This window comes from Protomyctophum bolini (genome assembly GCF_963924005.1).
Source record: "Protomyctophum bolini genome assembly, chromosome: 17".
Taxonomy (NCBI): domain Eukaryota; kingdom Metazoa; phylum Chordata; class Actinopteri; order Myctophiformes; family Myctophidae; genus Protomyctophum; species Protomyctophum bolini.
This window is the reverse complement of record NC_137878.1, coordinates 17,798,956-17,817,926: the sequence shown is the minus strand read 5'-3', so window position 1 is coordinate 17,817,926 and position 18,971 is coordinate 17,798,956. Positions and strand designations below refer to the sequence as shown.

Genomic DNA, 18,971 nt, shown 5'->3' with positions numbered 1-18,971 from the left:
GTTCGGGGGAACCTCTAGCCCCTGCCCTGACCCTGGCCGTGGTCTGCCCAGTGCCCACCCACCCACCGACCCACCGTCCACCTATTTGGCACTTTTTATATAGGCCATGTTACTGTACTCACTGTATGCAAAACAATGCACTGTATAGAAAAAATTATAACAGACTTGGGGGAGGAAACTCCACACGTATATTATCTTGTGTGTTTTTCTGAAATACTGTTTCATGTGTTATTTGTTCAACGAAGGTTGTGTCCCAGTTCTGTCCAAATCTACACTCCCTCAAACTCTCATATTGCAATGGTGTGACAGAGAAGACCTTCCAGAGCCTCAGTGCACACAGCCGGTCTCTGGATAGCATAAATGTGCAGTATTCTGAGGTACGGCATACACAGATACCCATAAGAATTGATAATGACAGTTTCATATAATTAATTATTGCTACTAGACATGGCTCATCATGTATTTCTTAATATTTACTCATACTTTTCGGAAAATAAGATGGGAAGCTTTAGGAGACACAGACTGTAGCTGGTAGAAATCACAACCTAGAGATGGCCCAAAGATTGAGACTGCAGAAAGTGTTATGCATATGAATATTAGTGATGCTGTTGGAGTTACAGCCAATGACAATGAGGTCCTCCAAGCTATAGCGCAGCTATCAGAAGGTAGAGGCTCAGACGCGTCCTCATTCTTCATCCCGGAACTGTCCCCAGTGAGGGGTGGGAGGGGCTGGACAACAGACGGCTGTGGAACTTGATGGACAACTGACGAAAAATAAAAATCTCTGCGAAAACAGAAGAGCAACAAAAGGATAAAGGAAACATTCACTCTAAATTTCCAATTTTCTAATTCACAATGAACTATTACTACTTTGGTGTTGAAACTTTGAATTTCTCTAACTAAACTTTCACGACAGCAGACAGCCTAGATTCTAGGCCCTAGAAGTACAAATATAATGTATGAAAAGGCTACTATAGTGAAGTCGGTTCACGGAAGTCTTTGTAGGCTATGTTGCGGTTCTACTTGCCCTTACTGCCCCCTTGTGGGTGAAGTTCAAGAAAGCAAGTATTTATAAACTGCAGGTTGCTTATAATGATTGCATGTGTATATTGTTGAAAAAAACAGGCGGAGCAGAGTTGTTCTGTAGTGTGGGAGTGTACACTTTTCATGCATTACTGAAAAAACTTGATACATACAAATTTATGTGTAGACTAAATAAGTCTCAGAAGAACTCTATAGTTATGCTGCTGTGTAACCCCAGCCACAGTACTACTAGGTATCGGCCTGCTTTTTGGAATCGCTGGTATGACTGTTTACTGTAAAACTGCTGTTTTTATGGGATAGGGGTGTTCCTGTTTGTATACAGTATTTGATGTTGTCTGTTTCTATCTGGACCTGAGTGAATAAATAAAGTTGATTGACATATGCATATTTTTCTCAACTACAATATGCCCTTTTGTAGTTTCAGGTGGAAGGTCTTGTTATCTTCTTGGAAACACATGGCAGCCAAATCAGACAGCTCCTCTATACCCATGGATCCAAGAATGAGAGAATTCTTGCTATTATTTCTGTAAGGCCTTCTCTCGTTATTATTTTTATTATGTATTTATTTATTTACTTACTATATTTACTGCAATGAGTTCTAATGAGCACAATGACATTACACATTCACACACACACACACACACACACACACACACACACACACACACACACACACACACACACACACACACACACACCATATTTATTACATTCTTTTTTTGTTTTCCCAGAGAAGCTGTCCGGATTTAGAATTGCTTGAAATCAATACAAAGCTCGACAGTGGATATTGTCAACTTCCCATCTACATTCAAGGTCTACAAAGTGGATGTCCCAAGCTAAAGGTAAAAAGCTAAACATTTAGCTTATAATGACTTGCCCAGATTAGGGATGCCAGGTACAAGTGGGGTTCAAAAAAGGAATGAAGAAATAAGAGCTAAATAAATATTGAAAATACCCCAAATCATTATTTTATTAAAATGTACATTTACTATCACCAACATACAGTATTAAACAGAAAAGAATATTGCACTTCAGTTGCCCATCTGGCCCTGGCAGATAAATAAAACTTTGGGGCAGGTAGAGTTTGTTTACAGGTTGGCTGACTGGGCAAGTGCTCGTTTGAGTGGCAACTGCAGATATCTGTCTAAACACCTGAACATGGCCAGTCTTCTGGTCTGTGGAATGTAAAATAAGAGGTGTTTGTCCTGTTTTCACTGTTGCTACACTTAAAATTACAAGTGTGGGAACCCATAGTCTTATTCATAGCTATTTGGTATAACTATTGAGCTATGACATTCTTTTTATCTCACAGCCCCAGAAAGAAAAAAAAGAAAATGTAAAACTTAAAAAAAAATTAAACTAAGTACCCCAACAGGCAAGTACCTCTGAGATCTTGGGTCTTCAATGTTTCTGAGGCCAAGGACCCCTTAGTTGAGAGAGAAAGACAAAGCAGGAACTCCAACTACATATATTGTTATTATTGTATATAAAACTGTGTTTCAAGTACCTCTGAGATCTTGGGCCTTCAATGTTTCTCAGGCCAAGGACCCCTTAGTTGAGAAAGACAAAGCAGGAACTCCAACTACATATATTGTCTATACAACTGTGTTTTTGGACAAAGTCTTCAATGCAAATTTATGGAACCCCCCCATTGCAATTGTGAGGACCCCTGAACACCCATGGATAAGATTGTGACTCTGGTTCTGTTCAGACATTCCGGATGCTGAACGTCATACCCATGCCCAAAGTGATGCGATGTGGACCAAATTCTACGTCAGGCTTCCCGTTACTGGAGGAGCTGTGCATGGCCACAACCTCAATTTCCCGCATGACTGACAAAGACCTGTGGGACATTCTCTTTGGCTCTCCCAAACTTCGAGTTCTGGACGTGCGGGGCTGTTCTCGAATCACACCTGCTGGCCTTGCTGAGTTACCCTGTGTTGGTGAGCTATGATTTAAGATTGATGAGTAAAATCTTAGTATGACACATTTACATATGGCCCAAATATTAACATATCAATATACCAATACATATGGCACACAAAAAATGGATAGCATAAATAACCTGGATCTATTTGCCTGAAATGTATACCAAACTAATGCTACCAAGTACAGTGCATAAGCAGTGGGCTCCCCCTTCGTGTTTACCCTCAACTCTGTGTTCAGAGTTTCCCTGCAATGCCAAGATTCTTCTCTCTTGTCAATGCGGCTTTTGAAGAAGTGTTTTATTGTCTACATCTTAATGATCTAGTAACACTATGATGCCATGATCTCTAGAGGTTGCATGTCAACACAAGGCAGTCTATTCTGAGATTGTGGTACACCGTACACTTGAGTAGTGAAGATTTCATTTCAAGCATTGATTTTCAAAATGTTATTGTATGATACTAATACAGTAAAAATGTCACATACTGTACTTTTAAAACAAATGTTACTGTAATTTTAAATGACTTACTATAATAATATTCATATTACATTTAAGGAGGATATTTTTACATTTTTAACATCAGAATCAACAAACTTGTATATTTATTTTCTTTAAGAACTTGAGTGTCTGTTCTGGGGACTATACTTCAATAGCAAATTGGCATTGCCATCACCCAAGAAGGGCATTCACATGCTGATGAAAAAATGGAGTGGGACCTTGAAGGAACTGGATATCACAAATCACATCTTCACAGAGGAGGACCTAGAGATCGCAATGAGGCACCTCGCTCAGACAGCAAAGACGGACTCCTTGCGCTCACTAAATCTCTGTGGAACAACGATCACACCACATGCCCTTGGGTAGGTGAACTATGGACTCACATTTCCAGGATAGTGAATTGTTCACTGTGGTTTAGTGACATCTAGGGGTTTAAGGATTGATGTACAACTACATGTAAGCCAGCTCAGTGGCCTTGTGGATAGAGTGTCCGCCCTGAGACTGGGAGGTCGGGGTTCGATCCCTGGCCGGGTCATACCAAAGACTCTGAAAAATGGGACCCAGTGCCTCCCTGCTTAATTGGCACTCAGCATCAAGAGTTGGATTGAGGGTAACAAAGTCCCTGCGACATACTAGCATCATGTCCAGAGGGTGTACTTTACATCAATCTGCCTCACGCTACAGAAACGGGAGATACTGTAGGCTCCTGCCCTATGGGCCTCATGGCTCGGCAAGGCTTACATGTAAACAATAAGCTTCCATGTAAGCAATAAGCTTCCACCTGATCTACTAAAAATCTAGGAATTTGCTGTGCTGTGTAAAGCACATTTTCTTTCTGTTTATTTTATTTTATTTATTTTTTAACATTAAGCTTTTGAGCTTACAGATAGCACTCGCATAGTATGGCAATTGTATAGAAAAGGTGGCATTATACCAGTGTAATTCTGAGCATGTTGTGTTTTTGTACTGTGCTTCCAGGTTAGTCATTTGCCAGTCTACTGCTCTCAACTACCTCAACTTGTCATCCTGCCGTTATTTTCCAAGAGGATTAAAGAGGGTTTACCGTGGACAGGAAGACATCCACCAGCTAATTCACTTGCTGAAGATAGAAGCCGTTTCACATAGCTTGAAACCAGAAAACCAATAATCTCTTATGTCATCAAGACAAAACCTGGACATGGTCTAGTTATGAAACTTTTCTTTGAATGGATTCAAATCTGGGATAGAAGGGGAAAGTTACATCGTGCAGCTTTTAATGTATAGTCTTTATGGCCAAAATACATGAAATCATTGTACCTAGACTTTGGCAAATTTTGTTTCTCCAATATACAATACTTTTATACTTTTGAAGGGTTAGACCTAGTGTTGGAACCCAGCAACAGTAGAGACATTGAGATGTAGGCTAGGTTGGCAAGTAGCTGGTGTATGGCAAATGTAAGTACCGTAATCTAATTATATAACATTGTAAACCTTTAAAGGCCTCCACTAAATTATTTTACACCAGGAAATACATTTAATGTTTGATTTCAGCCATTCACACTGAGCACTAATTATAACAATATAGTTTTACACAGACCTATAAAACAATTCACTGGTGACCGTGAATGATATACAGTAGTTAGTTATCTTTATAGTTATAGTGGCAATTAATTTACATGACACACATCTTTTGTTAAATTATACCATGATCCAGAAAAATGTAATTCTTTTAAGTTTTTATAGGGTTATCTTACATGACCTTTTGCCACTGATGTGTTGAAGTAATATGATGCTAAATAAATTGGGGTTCATTTGATGCTGTGAAAGTTTGATTGCCCAACAAATTATCAACTGCATTAAAAATGCTTGGAATCGGATGATTATTTGAATTCTCAAACTACATCTATATTTCGGGTCAATTCAGGGGAATTCTAGCACTTTTAGCTGTTTTAATTCTCTGTCTATCTGTTCCGTTCTTTTACTTTCTGTCTTCCGATTCATATTATTTGATATTGCTGTATTCAAATGTATATTGTTGATTTTGTTTTTTTGTATCTCAGCTACGTTGAAAATGAGGGCCTGCCCCTCAATTGTTCTTGTCCGGGGCCCTTTTAAAGGTGTTAAAAGAACAGTTCATATCCGTATGTGCATTGGTCCCTTACCCAAAACTGTCTAATGTGTTGGATTTTGTCACTCAGTGTCGAGAATGACTCTACCATGCTTTCTTTGTCAAAGGCAACTACCAGCCAGGGCAAAATGAAACGGCACCATGACAGAAATGCAGTTGTACACAGTGCCACTGTGCCCCTGTAGTTTATTTCTTGAATTGTTTTGTTTTTGTTCCATTCCTAAGTCAATAATGCTTGCTGCTCTGACGAAACTGTCAAATCAACACAAATTATATTTCTTCTAATGTGATTAATCCGTCCTCAAATCTATTAACTATGTAACAGCTGTGGTGTCATGCTCATTTCAGCACAGCTGGAGAACCTGTTTCAAACAATTGCTTGGTCAAAAACCACCTGTAGTTAGTAGTAATATCAATATTTCATTCCACATTGTCTTTTTTTCTTTGGGGCGACTCCTCTGTGTACCACCAGAGGGGGTCTCTCAACTACCACCAGTGGTACATACAAAGTACCACAGGTTGAGAATCGCTGCTCTATATTATATTTTTATAGAACATGATTAAAGGTGTGGTAACTGGTAAGTAAGTGATTTATTATTACTTTTGATCACCTTCATTGTTATAGTGTTAAGAGATACATTTTGTCGGTTTATTTCTTTGTTTCCAATTTCACTTGTTTATTCTGTATCATAAATTCTCTATCCTGATTGAATAAAATTGGTATCTGACCAAGAGCTGGAGAGACATGGAGACTCATTTAATGAGTAGGTCTATCAGAATATAGAGCTATTTACACTTACAATTAATATTTACAGTACAACCAAACTTTTGCAACCAAAGAAAATCACTTACTGCTTTATATTGAAATATGTATTAGATTGAAATTCTAGTCAATGCTTTCAAATAAAACACAAACCAGATTGATTTAGATTGTACTTTTTGCATTTATTTTTTAACAGATGAGTTCAAGGTGAAATATATTTGTTGACACAATATACAATCTACTATTGTATGAGACTAACTTCAAAAGATGTTTTTTTTATGACTAACTTCAAAAGATGAAAATATGTTAGATGAATATAAAATGTATTCAACTTATTCTGAAAGAGTGAAAGAAAAAAAATTACTTTTATTTGCATGTGAAGTATTTGTATTAAATGTATTAAAAGAGTTTGTGTTCAACTCTGTTGAAATAAGGAAAGGCCATTCACATGATCTCTGTATGTTTCCAGCAACTGCAGGTTGGTTCTCTTGTGTGTTGGGATACAATAGCCCTAGGTGACATAATTTGAATAATTCAGGATCTTATTCTTATTTTGTTGTGTTAATATTTGGTTACAGGTGAGGTTGTCATGGTTTCCTGCTGAATGATTGTCAGTATGATCTCCAAGAAGTCTTGAACTGTGATGGCCCGAGACTTGTACTGTTGTACAAGTTCTCTCCTCTTCTCCTCAGTGACGTATTTGGAGTAAAACAGATCCCATAGAGACACAATCTGTCCTTGATATTTTCCACCTGCCTTGGTGGTTGTAGATTTCAGAATGTGTTTGGTTTCCTCATCAATGAAGAAGTAAAACTCTCCCTTCTTGACAATGACAAGCAAGCTGAGGCCTGTAATGGGATCTCTGACGCATCTCTCAACCAGCTGCAGATAGGTGAGGTTCTCTTGCGTGTTGGGATCAAAAAAGCCCTTGGTGTCATCATCAGGGTCATTCAGAATCTGGTTCATTTCCTCATCAAAGTAGCCCCTTTCATAAGCAACTTCTACAGGTACTCGATGGCTGTGCACTGGGTCAATGATGCCCCCTGTGGCAATTTGCGCTTCAAGGAGGCGGATGCCATGATCCTTGACAATGAGATCCTTTTGTAAGGCCTGAAACAGGGAGATGGTGTCTCCTGTGTAGGGATCTTTATACCCTGTTACTGCCCTCTCTGCAGAGAGTAATTTCTTTTTCCACTCATTGCCTATCACGCCGTGTGCTGCTGCTTCTTCCACTGAGAGTTTGTTGTTTTTGACTGGATCGATGATGAAGCCGGTGGCAGCTTGGGCTTCCAGGAGAACCAAAGAAGTACCTGGTGTGAGAAGGCTTTTGGACTTGGCTTCATAGATGCTCATGGTCTGTTGAGTGGACTGCACATACACTCCTGCAATGCTGTTGGTTCCTTCTAGATACTTGCGCACTGAATCCATTTCACTCACTTCACTCGCTGTGATTTTTCCTGCATTGAGATCTTTGTAGAGATGCTCATCAATGATTTTTGATTGAAGGAGTTCCTGGGCAGTCACATCCTTCCTTATTCCATGGAAGGTAGTTTGAGCTGTCTCTGTAGTTGTACTGGTACTAAAAGTGGTTTTGGTTGTGCTGCTTTCTAATTTGGGCACAGGCTTTTGTTGTTTGACCACTGAAACTTCTGAGGTTGTCATGGTCTGCTGTTGAACGATTGTCAGAATGATCTCCAAGAAATGTTCAATTGTGATGGTTCCAGACTTGTACTTTTGCACAAGTTCTCTCCTCTTCTCCTCAGTGATGTATTTGGAGTAAAACAGATCCCACAAAGACACAGTCCTCCCTTGGTATTTTCCACCTGCTTTGGTGGTAGTTGTAGATTTCATAAGGAGTTTGGTTTCCTCGTCAACAAAGAAGTAAAGCTCTCCCTTCTTGACAATGACCAGCAAGCTGAGGCCAGTAATGGGATCTCTGACGCATCTCTCAAGCAGCTGCAGATAGGTGAGGTTCTCTTGCGTGTTGGGATCAAAAAAGCCCTTGGTGTCATCATCAGGGTCATTCAGAATCTGGTTCATTTCCTCATCAAAGTAGCCCCTTTCATAAGCAACTTCTACAGGTACTCGATGGCTGTGCACTGGGTCAATGATGCCCCCTGTGGCAATTTGCGCTTCAAGGAGACGGATGCCATGATCCTTGACAATGAGATCCTTTTGTAAGGCCTGAAACAGGGATATGGTGTCTCCTGTGTAGGGATCTTTATACCCTGTTACTGCCCTCTCTGCAGAGAGTAATTTCTTTTTCCACTCATTGCCTATCACGCCTTGTGCTGCTGCTTCTTCCACTGAGAGTTTGTTGTTTTTGACTGGATCGATGATGAAGCCGGTGGCAGCTTGGGCTTCCAGGAGAACCAAAGAAGTACCTGGTGTGAGAAGGCTTTTGGACTTGGCTTTATAGATGCTCATGGTCTGTTGAGTGGACTGCACATACACTCCTGCAATGCTGTTGGTTCCTTCTAGATACTTGCGCACTGAATCCATTTCACTCACTTCACTCGCTGTGATTTTTCCTGCATTGAGATCTTTGTAGAGATGCTCATCAATGATTTTTGATTGAAGGAGTTCCTGGGCAGTCACATCCTTCCTTATTCCATGGAAGGTAGTTTGAGCTGTCTCTGTAGTTGTACTGGTACTAAAAGTGGTTTTGGTTGTGCTGCTTTCTAATTTGGGCACAGGCTTTTGTTGTTTGACCACTGAAACTTCTGAGGTTGTCATGGTCTGCTGTTGAACGATTGTCAGAATGATCTCCAAGAAATGTTCAATTGTGATGGTTCCAGACTTGTACTTTTGCACAAGTTCTCTCCTCTTCTCCTCAGTGATGTATTTGGAGTAAAACAGATCCCACAAAGACACAGTCCTCCCTTGGTATTTTCCACCTGCTTTGGTGGTAGTTGTAGATTTCATAAGGAGTTTGGTTTCCTCGTCAACAAAGAAGTAAAGCTCTCCCTTCTTGACAATGACCAGCAAGCTGAGGCCAGTAATGGGATCTCTGACGCATCTCTCAACCAGCTGCAGATAGGTGAGGTTCTCTTGCGTGTTGGGATCAAAAAAGCCCTTGGTGTCATCATCAGGGTCATTCAGAATCTGGTTCATTTCCTCATCAAAGTAGCCCCTTTCATAAGCAACTTCTACAGGTACTCGATGGCTGTGCACTGGGTCAATGATGCCCCCTGTGGCAATTTGCGCTTCAAGGAGGCGGATGCCATGATCCTTGACAATGAGATCCTTTTGTAAGGCCTGAAACAGGGAGATGGTGTCTCCTGTGTAGGGATCTTTATACCCTGTTACTGCCCTCTCTGCAGAGAGTAATTTCTTTTTCCACTCATTGCCTATCACGCCGTGTGCTGCTGCTTCTTCCACTGAGAGTTTGTTGTTTTTGACTGGATCGATGATGAAGCCGGTGGCAGCTTGGGCTTCCAGGAGAACCAAAGAAGTACCTGGTGTGAGAAGGCTTTTGGACTTGGCTTCATAGATGCTCATGGTCTGTTGAGTGGACTGCACATACACTCCTGCAATGCTGTTGGTTCCTTCTAGATACTTGCGCACTGAATCCATTTCACTCACTTCACTCGCTGTGATTTTTCCTGCATTGAGATCTTTGTAGAGATGCTCATCAATGATTTTTGATTGAAGGAGTTCCTGGGCAGTCACATCCTTCCTTATTCCATGGAAGGTAGTTTGAGCTGTCTCTGTAGTTGTACTGGTACTAAAAGTGGTTTTGGTTGTGCTGCTTTCTAATTTGGGCACAGGCTTTTGTTGTTTGACCACTGAAACTTCTGAGGTTGTCATGGTCTGCTGTTGAACGATTGTCAGAATGATCTCCAAGAATTGTTCAATTGTGATGGTTCCAGACTTGTACTTTTGCACAAGTTCTCTCCTCTTCTCCTCAGTGATGTATTTGGAGTAAAACAGATCCCACAAAGACACAGTCCTCCCTTGGTATTTTCCACCTGCTTTGGTGGTAGTTGTAGATTTCATAAGGAGTTTGGTTTCCTCGTCAACAAAGAAGTAAAGCTCTCCCTTCTTGACAATGACCAGCAAGCTGAGGCCAGTAATGGGATCTCTGACGCATCTCTCAACCAGCTGCAGATAGGTGAGGTTCTCTTGCGTGTTGGGATCAAAAAAGCCCTTGGTGTCATCATCAGGGTCATTCAGAATCTGGTTCATTTCCTCATCAAAGTAGCCCCTTTCATAAGCAACTTCTACAGGTACTCGATGGCTGTGCACTGGGTCAATGATGCCCCCTGTGGCAATTTGCGCTTCAAGGAGACGGATGCCATGATCCTTGACAATGAGATCCTTTTGTAAGGCCTGAAACAGGGATATGGTGTCTCCTGTGTAGGGATCTTTATACCCTGTTACTGCCCTCTCTGCAGAGAGTAATTTCTTTTTCCACTCATTGCCTATCACGCCTTGTGCTGCTGCTTCTTCCACTGAGAGTTTGTTGTTTTTGACTGGATCGATGATGAAGCCGGTGGCAGCTTGGGCTTCCAGGAGAACCAAAGAAGTACCTGGTGTGAGAAGGCTTTTGGACTTGGCTTTATAGATGCTCATGGTCTGTTGAGTGGACTGCACATACACTCCTGCAATGCTGTTGGTTCCTTCTAGATACTTGCGCACTGAATCCATTTCACTCACTTCACTCGCTGTGATTTTTCCTGCATTGAGATCTTTGTAGAGATGCTCATCAATGATTTTTGATTGAAGGAGTTCCTGGGCAGTCACATCCTTCCTTATTCCATGGAAGGTAGTTTGAGCTGTCTCTGTAGTTGTACTGGTACTAAAAGTGGTTTTGGTTGTGCTGCTTTCTAATTTGGGCACAGGCTTTTGTTGTTTGACCACTGAAACTTCTGAGGTTGTCATGGTCTGCTGTTGAACGATTGTCAGAATGATCTCCAAGAAATGTTCAATTGTGATGGTTCCAGACTTGTACTTTTGCACAAGTTCTCTCCTCTTCTCCTCAGTGATGTATTTGGAGTAAAACAGATCCCACAAAGACACAGTCCTCCCTTGGTATTTTCCACCTGCTTTGGTGGTAGTTGTAGATTTCATAAGGAGTTTAGTTTCCTCGTCAACAAAGAAGTAAAGCTCTCCCTTCTTGACAATGACAAGCAAGCTGAGGCCAGTAATGGGATCTCTGACGCATCTCTCAACCAGCTGCAGATAGGTGAGGTTCTCTTGCGTGTTGGGATCAAAAAAGCCCTTGGTGTCATCATCAGGGTCATTCAGAATCTGGTTCATTTCCTCATCAAAGTAGCCCCTTTCATAAGCAACTTCTACAGGTACTCGATGGCTGTGCACTGGGTCAATGATGCCCCCTGTGGCAATTTGCGCTTCAAGAAGGCGGATGCCATGATCCTTGACAATGAGATCCTTTTGTAAGGCCTGAAACAGGGATATGGTGTCTCCTGTGTAGGGATCTTTATACCCTGTTACTGCCCTCTCTGCAGAGAGTAATTTCTTTTTCCACTCATTGCCTATCACGCCTTGTGCTGCTGCTGCTTCCACTGAGAGTTTGTTGTTTTTGACTGGATCGATGATGAAGCCGGTGGCAGCTTGGGCTTCCAGGAGAACCAAAGAAGTACCTGGTGTGAGAAGGCTTTTGGACTTGGCTTCATAGATGCTCATGGTCTGTTGAGTGGACTGCACATACACTCCTGCAATGCTGTTGGTTCCTTCTAGATACTTGCGCACTGAATCCATTTCACTCACTTCACTCGCTGTGATTTTTCCTGCATTGAGATCTTTGTAGAGATGCTCATCAATGATTTTTGATTGAAGGAGTTCCTGGGCAGTCACATCCTTCCTTATTCCATGGAAGGTAGTTTGAGCTGTCTCTGTAGTTGTACTGGTACTAAAAGTGGTTTTGGTTGTGCTGCTTTCTAATTTGGGCACAGGCTTTTGTTGTTTGACCACTGAAACTTCTGAGGTTGTCATGGTCTGCTGTTGAACGATTGTCAGAATGATCTCCAAGAAATGTTCAATTGTGATGGTTCCAGACTTGTACTTTTGCACAAGTTCTCTCCTCTTCTCCTCAGTGATGTATTTGGAGTAAAACAGATCCCACAAAGACACAGTCCTCCCTTGGTATTTTCCACCTGCTTTGGTGGTAGTTGTAGATTTCATAAGGAGTTTGGTTTCCTCGTCAACAAAGAAGTAAAGCTCTCCCTTCTTGACAATGACCAGCAAGCTGAGGCCAGTAATGGGATCTCTGACGCATCTCTCAAGCAGCTGCAGATAGGTGAGGTTCTCTTGCGTGTTGGGATCAAAAAAGCCCTTGGTGTCATCATCAGGGTCATTCAGAATCTGGTTCATTTCCTCATCAAAGTAGCCCCTTTCATAAGCAACTTCTACAGGTACTCGATGGCTGTGCACTGGGTCAATGATGCCCCCTGTGGCAATTTGCGCTTCAAGGAGGCGGATGCCATGATCCTTGACAATGAGATCCTTTTGTAAGGCCTGAAACAGGGATATGGTGTCTCCTGTGTAGGGATCTTTATACCCTGTTACTGCCCTCTCTGCAGAGAGTAATTTCTTTTTCCACTCATTGCCTATCACGCCTTGTGCTGCTGCTTCTTCCACTGAGAGTTTGTTGTTTTTGACTGGATCGATGATGAAGCCGGTGGCAGCTTGGGCTTCCAGGAGAACCAGAGAAGTACCTGGTGTGAGAAGGCTTTTGGACTTGGCTTTATAGATGCTCATGGTCTGTTGAGTGGACTGCACATACACTCCTGCAATGCTGTTGGTTCCTTCTAGATACTTGCGAACTGAATCCATTTCACTCACTTCACTTGCTGTGATTTGTCCTGCATTGAGATCTTTGTAGAGATGCTCATCAATGATTTTTGATTGAAGGAGTTCCTGGGCAGTCACATCCTTCCTTATTCCATGGAAGGTAGTTTGAGCCGTCTCTGTAGTTGTACTGGTGCTAAAAGTGGTTTTAGTTGAGTGGTTTTCTGATTTGGTTAGTGGAAGTGTTTGGTGTTGGACTATTGCAACATTTGAGGTTGTCGTCGTCTGCTGTTGAATGGTGGTCAGAATGATCTCCAAGAAATGTTCAATTGTGATCTTTCCAGACTTGTACTTTTGTACAAGCTCTCTTCTCTTCTCCTCAGTGATGTATTTGGAGTAAAGCAGCTCCCACAAAGACACAGTCTCTCCTTGGTATTTTCCACCTGCTTTGGTGGTAGTTGTAGATTTCATAAGGAGTTTGGTTTCCTCGTCAACAAAGAAGTAAAGCTCTCCCTTCTTGACAATGACCAGCAAGCTGAGGCCAGTAATGGGATCTCTGACGCATCTCTCAACCAGCTGTTGATAGGTGAGGTTTTCTTGTGTGTTGGGATCAAAAAAGCCCTTGGTGTCATCATCAGGGTCATTCAGAATCTGATTCATTTCCTCATCAAAATATCCTCTTTTGTATGCCACCTCAACAGGTACTCGGTGACTGTACACCGGATCAATGATGCCCCCTGTGGCAATTTGTGCTTCAAGGAGGCGGATGCCATGATCCTTCACAATTAGATCCTTTTTTAACGCCTGAAACAGAGAGATGGTGTCTCCTGTGTAGGGATCTTTGTATCCGGTCACTGCCCTTTCTGCAGAAAGCAGTTTTCTTTTCCACTCATTGCCAACCACCCCTTTTGCTGCAGCTTCTTCTACTGAGAGTTTCTCGTTGTTGACTGGGTCTATGATAAAGCCGGTGGCAGCTTGGGCCTCCAGGAGAACCAGAGAAGTACCTTGTGTCAGAATACCTTTGGACTTTGCTTCATAGATGCTCATGACCCTTTTTGTTGACTCAACCCTTACACCTGCAATGCAGTTGGTGGCCCCAAGGTACTTCTGAATTGATTCCATTTTGTTAATATTCTCATCAGTTACTTCACCTCCTATAATCTGTGTGAAGAGCTCTTTTGAGATAATTTTTGATTCATAGAGTTCACTTGCTGAGACCTGCTTCCTCAACCCTTTAAACTTCTTCTCTTTTGATGTCATCTCAGTAATGATCACAGTTAATATCTCGATGATTTCTTGTAGTTTAAAAGCTCCTGTCTTATATTGTTGTAGAAGCTGCTCCCGTTTTTGTTTTGAAATGTATTGAGATAGTAACACTTCCCACAATGACACCTCCTTGCCTTTAAACTTCCCTGCATTTACAACCAACATTTCGTTTTTGAAAGTTAGCTCTGTTTGCTCATCTGTGTGGAAGGTCTGTGATCCTTCTCCATAAAGGGGCAGAAGTAGAAGACCGGTCTTTGGGTCTTTCTCACAATGCTTTATCAGTTGCATGTAAGTGAGGCTTTCCTTGGTGTTTGGATCGAGGTATCCGTTTGTGTCATCATTGGAATCTGTCAAAACCTTTCTCATTTCTTCATTAACATAACCCTTTATCTTGGCAATGTGAATGGGAACCCTATGTCCTAGAATAGGATCAATGATGCCTCCTGTAGCTAACTGTGCTTCAAGTAGGCGAGTGCCATGTCTTTTTTCAATTAGACCTTTACTCATAGCTTCAAACAGTGAGATTTTTGCATTTGTGAATGGATCCACATAGCCTGTGGTAGCTCGTTCAGCTGAGAGCAGTGGCTCATGCATGTCCGGTCCGACTACCTTTTCTCTTGCTCCCTCATCAACTGAGTAGAGCTTGTTTTTGACAGGGTCGATGATGTATCCTGTCGCTGCCTGGGCTTCAAGTAACACCAGTGCAGTACAAGGTGTCAGCAATCCTTTTTCTTTGGCATCATAGATGTTCATTACTTGTCCAGATGGGTGAATCAGAATTCCAGCAACACTTCCAGTTCCCTTGAGGTATGCTCTTACAGAATCCCTCTGACTTACTTGTTCAAGAGTCAATTTCCCTTGCTCTACACTGTTAAATGTATTTATGTCAATGATTTCACAGTCCAAAAGTTGCTGTGTTGAGATTGGTTTCCTCAGACCCATTGTTGTTTTAAGGGCTTCACTCTGCTCCAGCTTGGTAATGGTGGTACTCACAATTGCAGTCATGCTGTGTATGGTTTCAATCTTTGTTCTGTATTTCTCAATTAACTTTAGTCGCTGATCATCCGTGAAGTATCCAGAGTGAAGCAAATCCCAAAGTGAAACAGATTTTCCTGAATATTGACCCACTGATATGCTCACAATTGTCTTTTCAAATTCTTGCTTTATTTCTGTGTCAGTATATACTTTCTCTTTCATGTCCATAGTTTCCGCCTCGTCATCCAGTGGCAGGAGTAACAGATTGGTTTCCGGGTCCTTTATGCATCGACCCAGCATTTCCATGTATGTCAGATTTTCTTGTGTCTTTGGGTAAAAAAAAACCTTTGTGTCATCTAGACTAGGGTCTGACAGGATCTGATTGATTTCAGCATCAAAGTATCCTTCCCTGTAAGCAACTTCTAGTGGTATGTGAAGGCACTTCAGGGGGTCAATGATTCCACCTGTGGCAATCTGGGCCTCAAGTAAACGGATAGCATGGTCCTTCACAATCAGGTCCTTTTTCAAGGCTTGGAAAATTGAAATCTTTTTATCATTATATGGATCACTGTAACCGGTGACTGCCTTTTCTGCTGACAAGAGCTTTTCATACATTATTGGGGAAATTAACTTCTCTTTCAGAGCCTGCTCCACTGTAAACTTTTCATTCCTCAAAGGGTCGACAATGAATCCTGTGGCTGCTTGTGCCTCTAGTAGACATAGGGCAGTACCGGGTGTTAGAATGCCCCTTTTCTGTGCTTCATGGATGCTTAGCTGTTGTTTTGAAGAAGGGAGAATCACCCCAGCCACACAGCTTTTTCCTTGCAAGTAGGTCCTTACATTGTCCATCTTCATCACGTCATTTCTTGTCAGTTTGCCTTCTATCAGACTTTTGTATGTTTTTTCATCCACAATTTCTAGGTTCAAAAGATCAACAACAGATATCTCTCCTCTGAGTCCCTTGAAGTTCAGCTCAGCTTGTTGTTTAATCTCTTTGCTCTCAATGATGTCCAAAGTGATGGTAATGATTTCCTCAATTGTGATTTTCTGTGATTTATAGAGCTTGAATAACTCCTGCCTTTTGACCTCTGAAAGGTACTCTGAGTTGATGACATCCCACAGTGTTGTGTGTTTGCTGCTGAATCGTCCATATTTGACTATGACTGTAGTAGTTCTGAATCTCTCTTTGATGTTATCACTTATGTTGATTTTGGTGCTCTTGCCTTTGAGAGGCAGTAGACACAGACCAGTGCTGGGGTCTGTAATGCATCTGGCCATGAGTTGCAAGTATGTCAGGTTCTCATGAGTGTTGGGGTCAAAGAATCCTTTGGTGTCATCACTTGGATCGTGTAGGATCTGGTTCATCTCCTTGTTAAAATATCCTCTCTCATAGGCCACATGGACAGGGATGCGATGGCTGTTTACAGGATCAATGATTCCACCAGTGGCAATCTGTGCTTCCAACAGGCGAATTCCATGATCACGTACGATGAGCTCTTTCTGCATGGCTTGGAACAAAGAGATTCTTTTGCCATCAAACGGATCTTTGTAGCCTGTCACTGCTCTCTCAGCTGAGCTTAGTTTTTGATAAATGTCAGGCCCCACAATCTTTGCCTTCACAGCCTCATCAACTGAAAATCGTCTGTTTCCAATGGGATCTATAATGAAACCAGTTGCTGCCTGGGCCTCCAGTAGAATTAGAGCAGTTCCTGGCATCAGCTTACCCTTTTGTCTGGCTTGGTAGATTGTCATTACTTGAGAATTTGGAAGTAGAATACCTGCAATGCTGTCTTTCCCTTGCAGGTACATGTGTACATTGTCATCATCAGTAACCTCCTTCACTGTCTTCTTTCCCATTTTAAGCTCTTCCAGGACCTCCTCACTTATGATATCTGCCTCTACCAGCTGCTTTGCGGTCACAGTCTCCCTGATGCCTTCAAAGACAACCATAGTAGTTTTAACAGACTTCTCTATTATCTCCAGCACTGTTTTGATGATTTCCTTGATCGAGACTGACCTCTCTTTGTACTCCTGAATGATGTCTTGCCTCTGTTGTTCATTAAAGTATTCTGACATCAGCAGTTCCCACAGAGATACTGTCATTCCCATGTATTTTCCACATGCCACCTTCACCTTCATGTCTTTGAGAGCCAGTTTAGTTTTGTAGTCAATGAAGACTGAATTCAGCTCGTCTGACTTATTGAGGGGGAGGAGGCAGAGCCCAGTGGCAGGGTCAATGACACACCTTTCCATTAGCTGAAGATAGGTAAGATTGTCCTTTGTGTTTGGGTCAAAGAAGCCTTTGGTGTCATCTCCTGAGTCTTGTAGTATGGTGTTCATGTGTTCATCAAAGTAACCCCTCTTGTAGGCCACTTCTACAGGAAGTCTGTGACTATTGATTGGGTCGATTATCCCCCCTGTAGCGATTTGGGCCTCAAGTAAACGGATCCCATGTTCCTTCACGATGAGATCCTTTGACAATGCTTGAAACAGGGAGATGGTTTCACCTGAATATGGATCTTTGTACCCTGTTACTGCCCGCTCAGCAGCCCGCAATTTTGCATGATATGCTGGCCCGACAAGTTTGTTTTTGATGGCTTCATCAACGCTGTACCTTTTGTTCCCAACAGGGTCTATCATGAATCCAGTTGCAGCTTGTGCTTCCAGCAGAACCAGTGCCGTCCCAGGCATCAGTATGCCTTGCTTCATGGCTTGAAATATACTTATTCTTTCATTGGTTGAGAGCAGTGCTACACCGGCGATACTGCCTTTGCCCTCAAGGTATTCTTTCACTGTTTCCATCAGCATGACGTCCTGCGTTGTGGTTTTCCCTTTCTGCAAATTCTCATATATTTCTTTGTCAATGATGTGTGATTCCAGGAGTTCGGTGGAGGAAACACCTCTGCGTAGGCCTTTGAAAGTGATGCGAACTGGGAGCAGATGCAGGCCTGTCTCAGCTTCCACTATACATTTCTGCAAAAGGTTGTGGTAGTTGAGATTGTCTTGTGAGTTTGGGTCATAGAACACTCTGAGCTCCTCCATCTGGTCATTGAGCAAGTCCTTTTGATAGTAGCCCTTATCAATTGCAGATTCAATTGAAATGTATTGCTGTTCAATTGGGTCAAACAAGCCATGTGTAGAAATCTGTGCTTCCAGCAGCCTAAGGCCATAATCCTTTGGGACCAAATCTTTTTGTACAGCTTGGAATACAGAGATCTTTTGGTTGGTGTAAGGGTCTGTGTAGCCACTGACAGATCTTTCTGCTGCTTGGAGTTTCTCTTTCATCTCAGGTCCAATGATGCCTTCTTCAACAGCGTCTTCAATGGTAAGTTTTCGGTTTTTCACTGGGTCAATGATGAACTTTGTTGCAGCTTGTGCTTCAAGAAGAGCTAATGCTGTTCCTGGCTTCAGTAGACGTTTTTTCATTGCTTGGTATATGGTTATTTTCTCCTTTGTTTTCTCCAGAAATATTCCGGCCACAGGGCCATTGTACTGTGCGTGGCCATTTTGCTTCGCCTGTTGAGGGTCAAGGTCCATCTTGTCCTAAAACCCCAAAAAATACATTTAAGTCTTCAGTTCATACTTATACGTATATGTAGATCAAGTTTAATTTCCCATTTACAAGTTATATTGCATAT

At 42.0% G+C, this 18,971-nt stretch overlaps 2 protein-coding genes across 4 annotated transcripts in view; one reads left to right on the top strand and one right to left on the bottom strand.

The window, feature by feature from the left end:
* Positions 1-18,971, top strand: part of fbxl6 (F-box and leucine-rich repeat protein 6) — a 204,083-nt gene that overhangs the window by 3,123 nt on the left and 181,989 nt on the right. For 2 of the 3 annotated variants that reach the window (XM_080787870.1, XM_080787869.1), the window contains exons 6-11: positions 246-377; positions 1,463-1,570; positions 1,776-1,886; positions 2,756-2,987; positions 3,588-3,831; positions 4,448-5,794. In XM_080787870.1, coding sequence (XP_080643996.1) covers positions 246-377; positions 1,463-1,570; positions 1,776-1,886; positions 2,756-2,987; positions 3,588-3,831; positions 4,448-4,616 — 996 coding nt within the window. In that variant the 3' untranslated portion in view covers positions 4,617-5,794. Of the gene's footprint in view, positions 1-245; positions 378-1,462; positions 1,571-1,775; positions 1,887-2,755; positions 2,988-3,587; positions 3,832-4,447; positions 5,795-18,971 lie in introns of those variants that run through there. The other variant, XR_013965681.1, reaches the window with a different exon arrangement.
* The window catches only part of eppk1 (epiplakin 1), a 17,312-nt gene continuing 4,253 nt past the window's right edge, over positions 5,913-18,971 (bottom strand). The window contains exon 2 of the mRNA XM_080787865.1: positions 5,913-18,876. Coding sequence (XP_080643991.1) covers positions 6,901-18,870 — 11,970 coding nt within the window. The 5' untranslated portion in view covers positions 18,871-18,876 and the 3' untranslated portion in view covers positions 5,913-6,900. The remainder of the gene's footprint in view (positions 18,877-18,971) is intronic.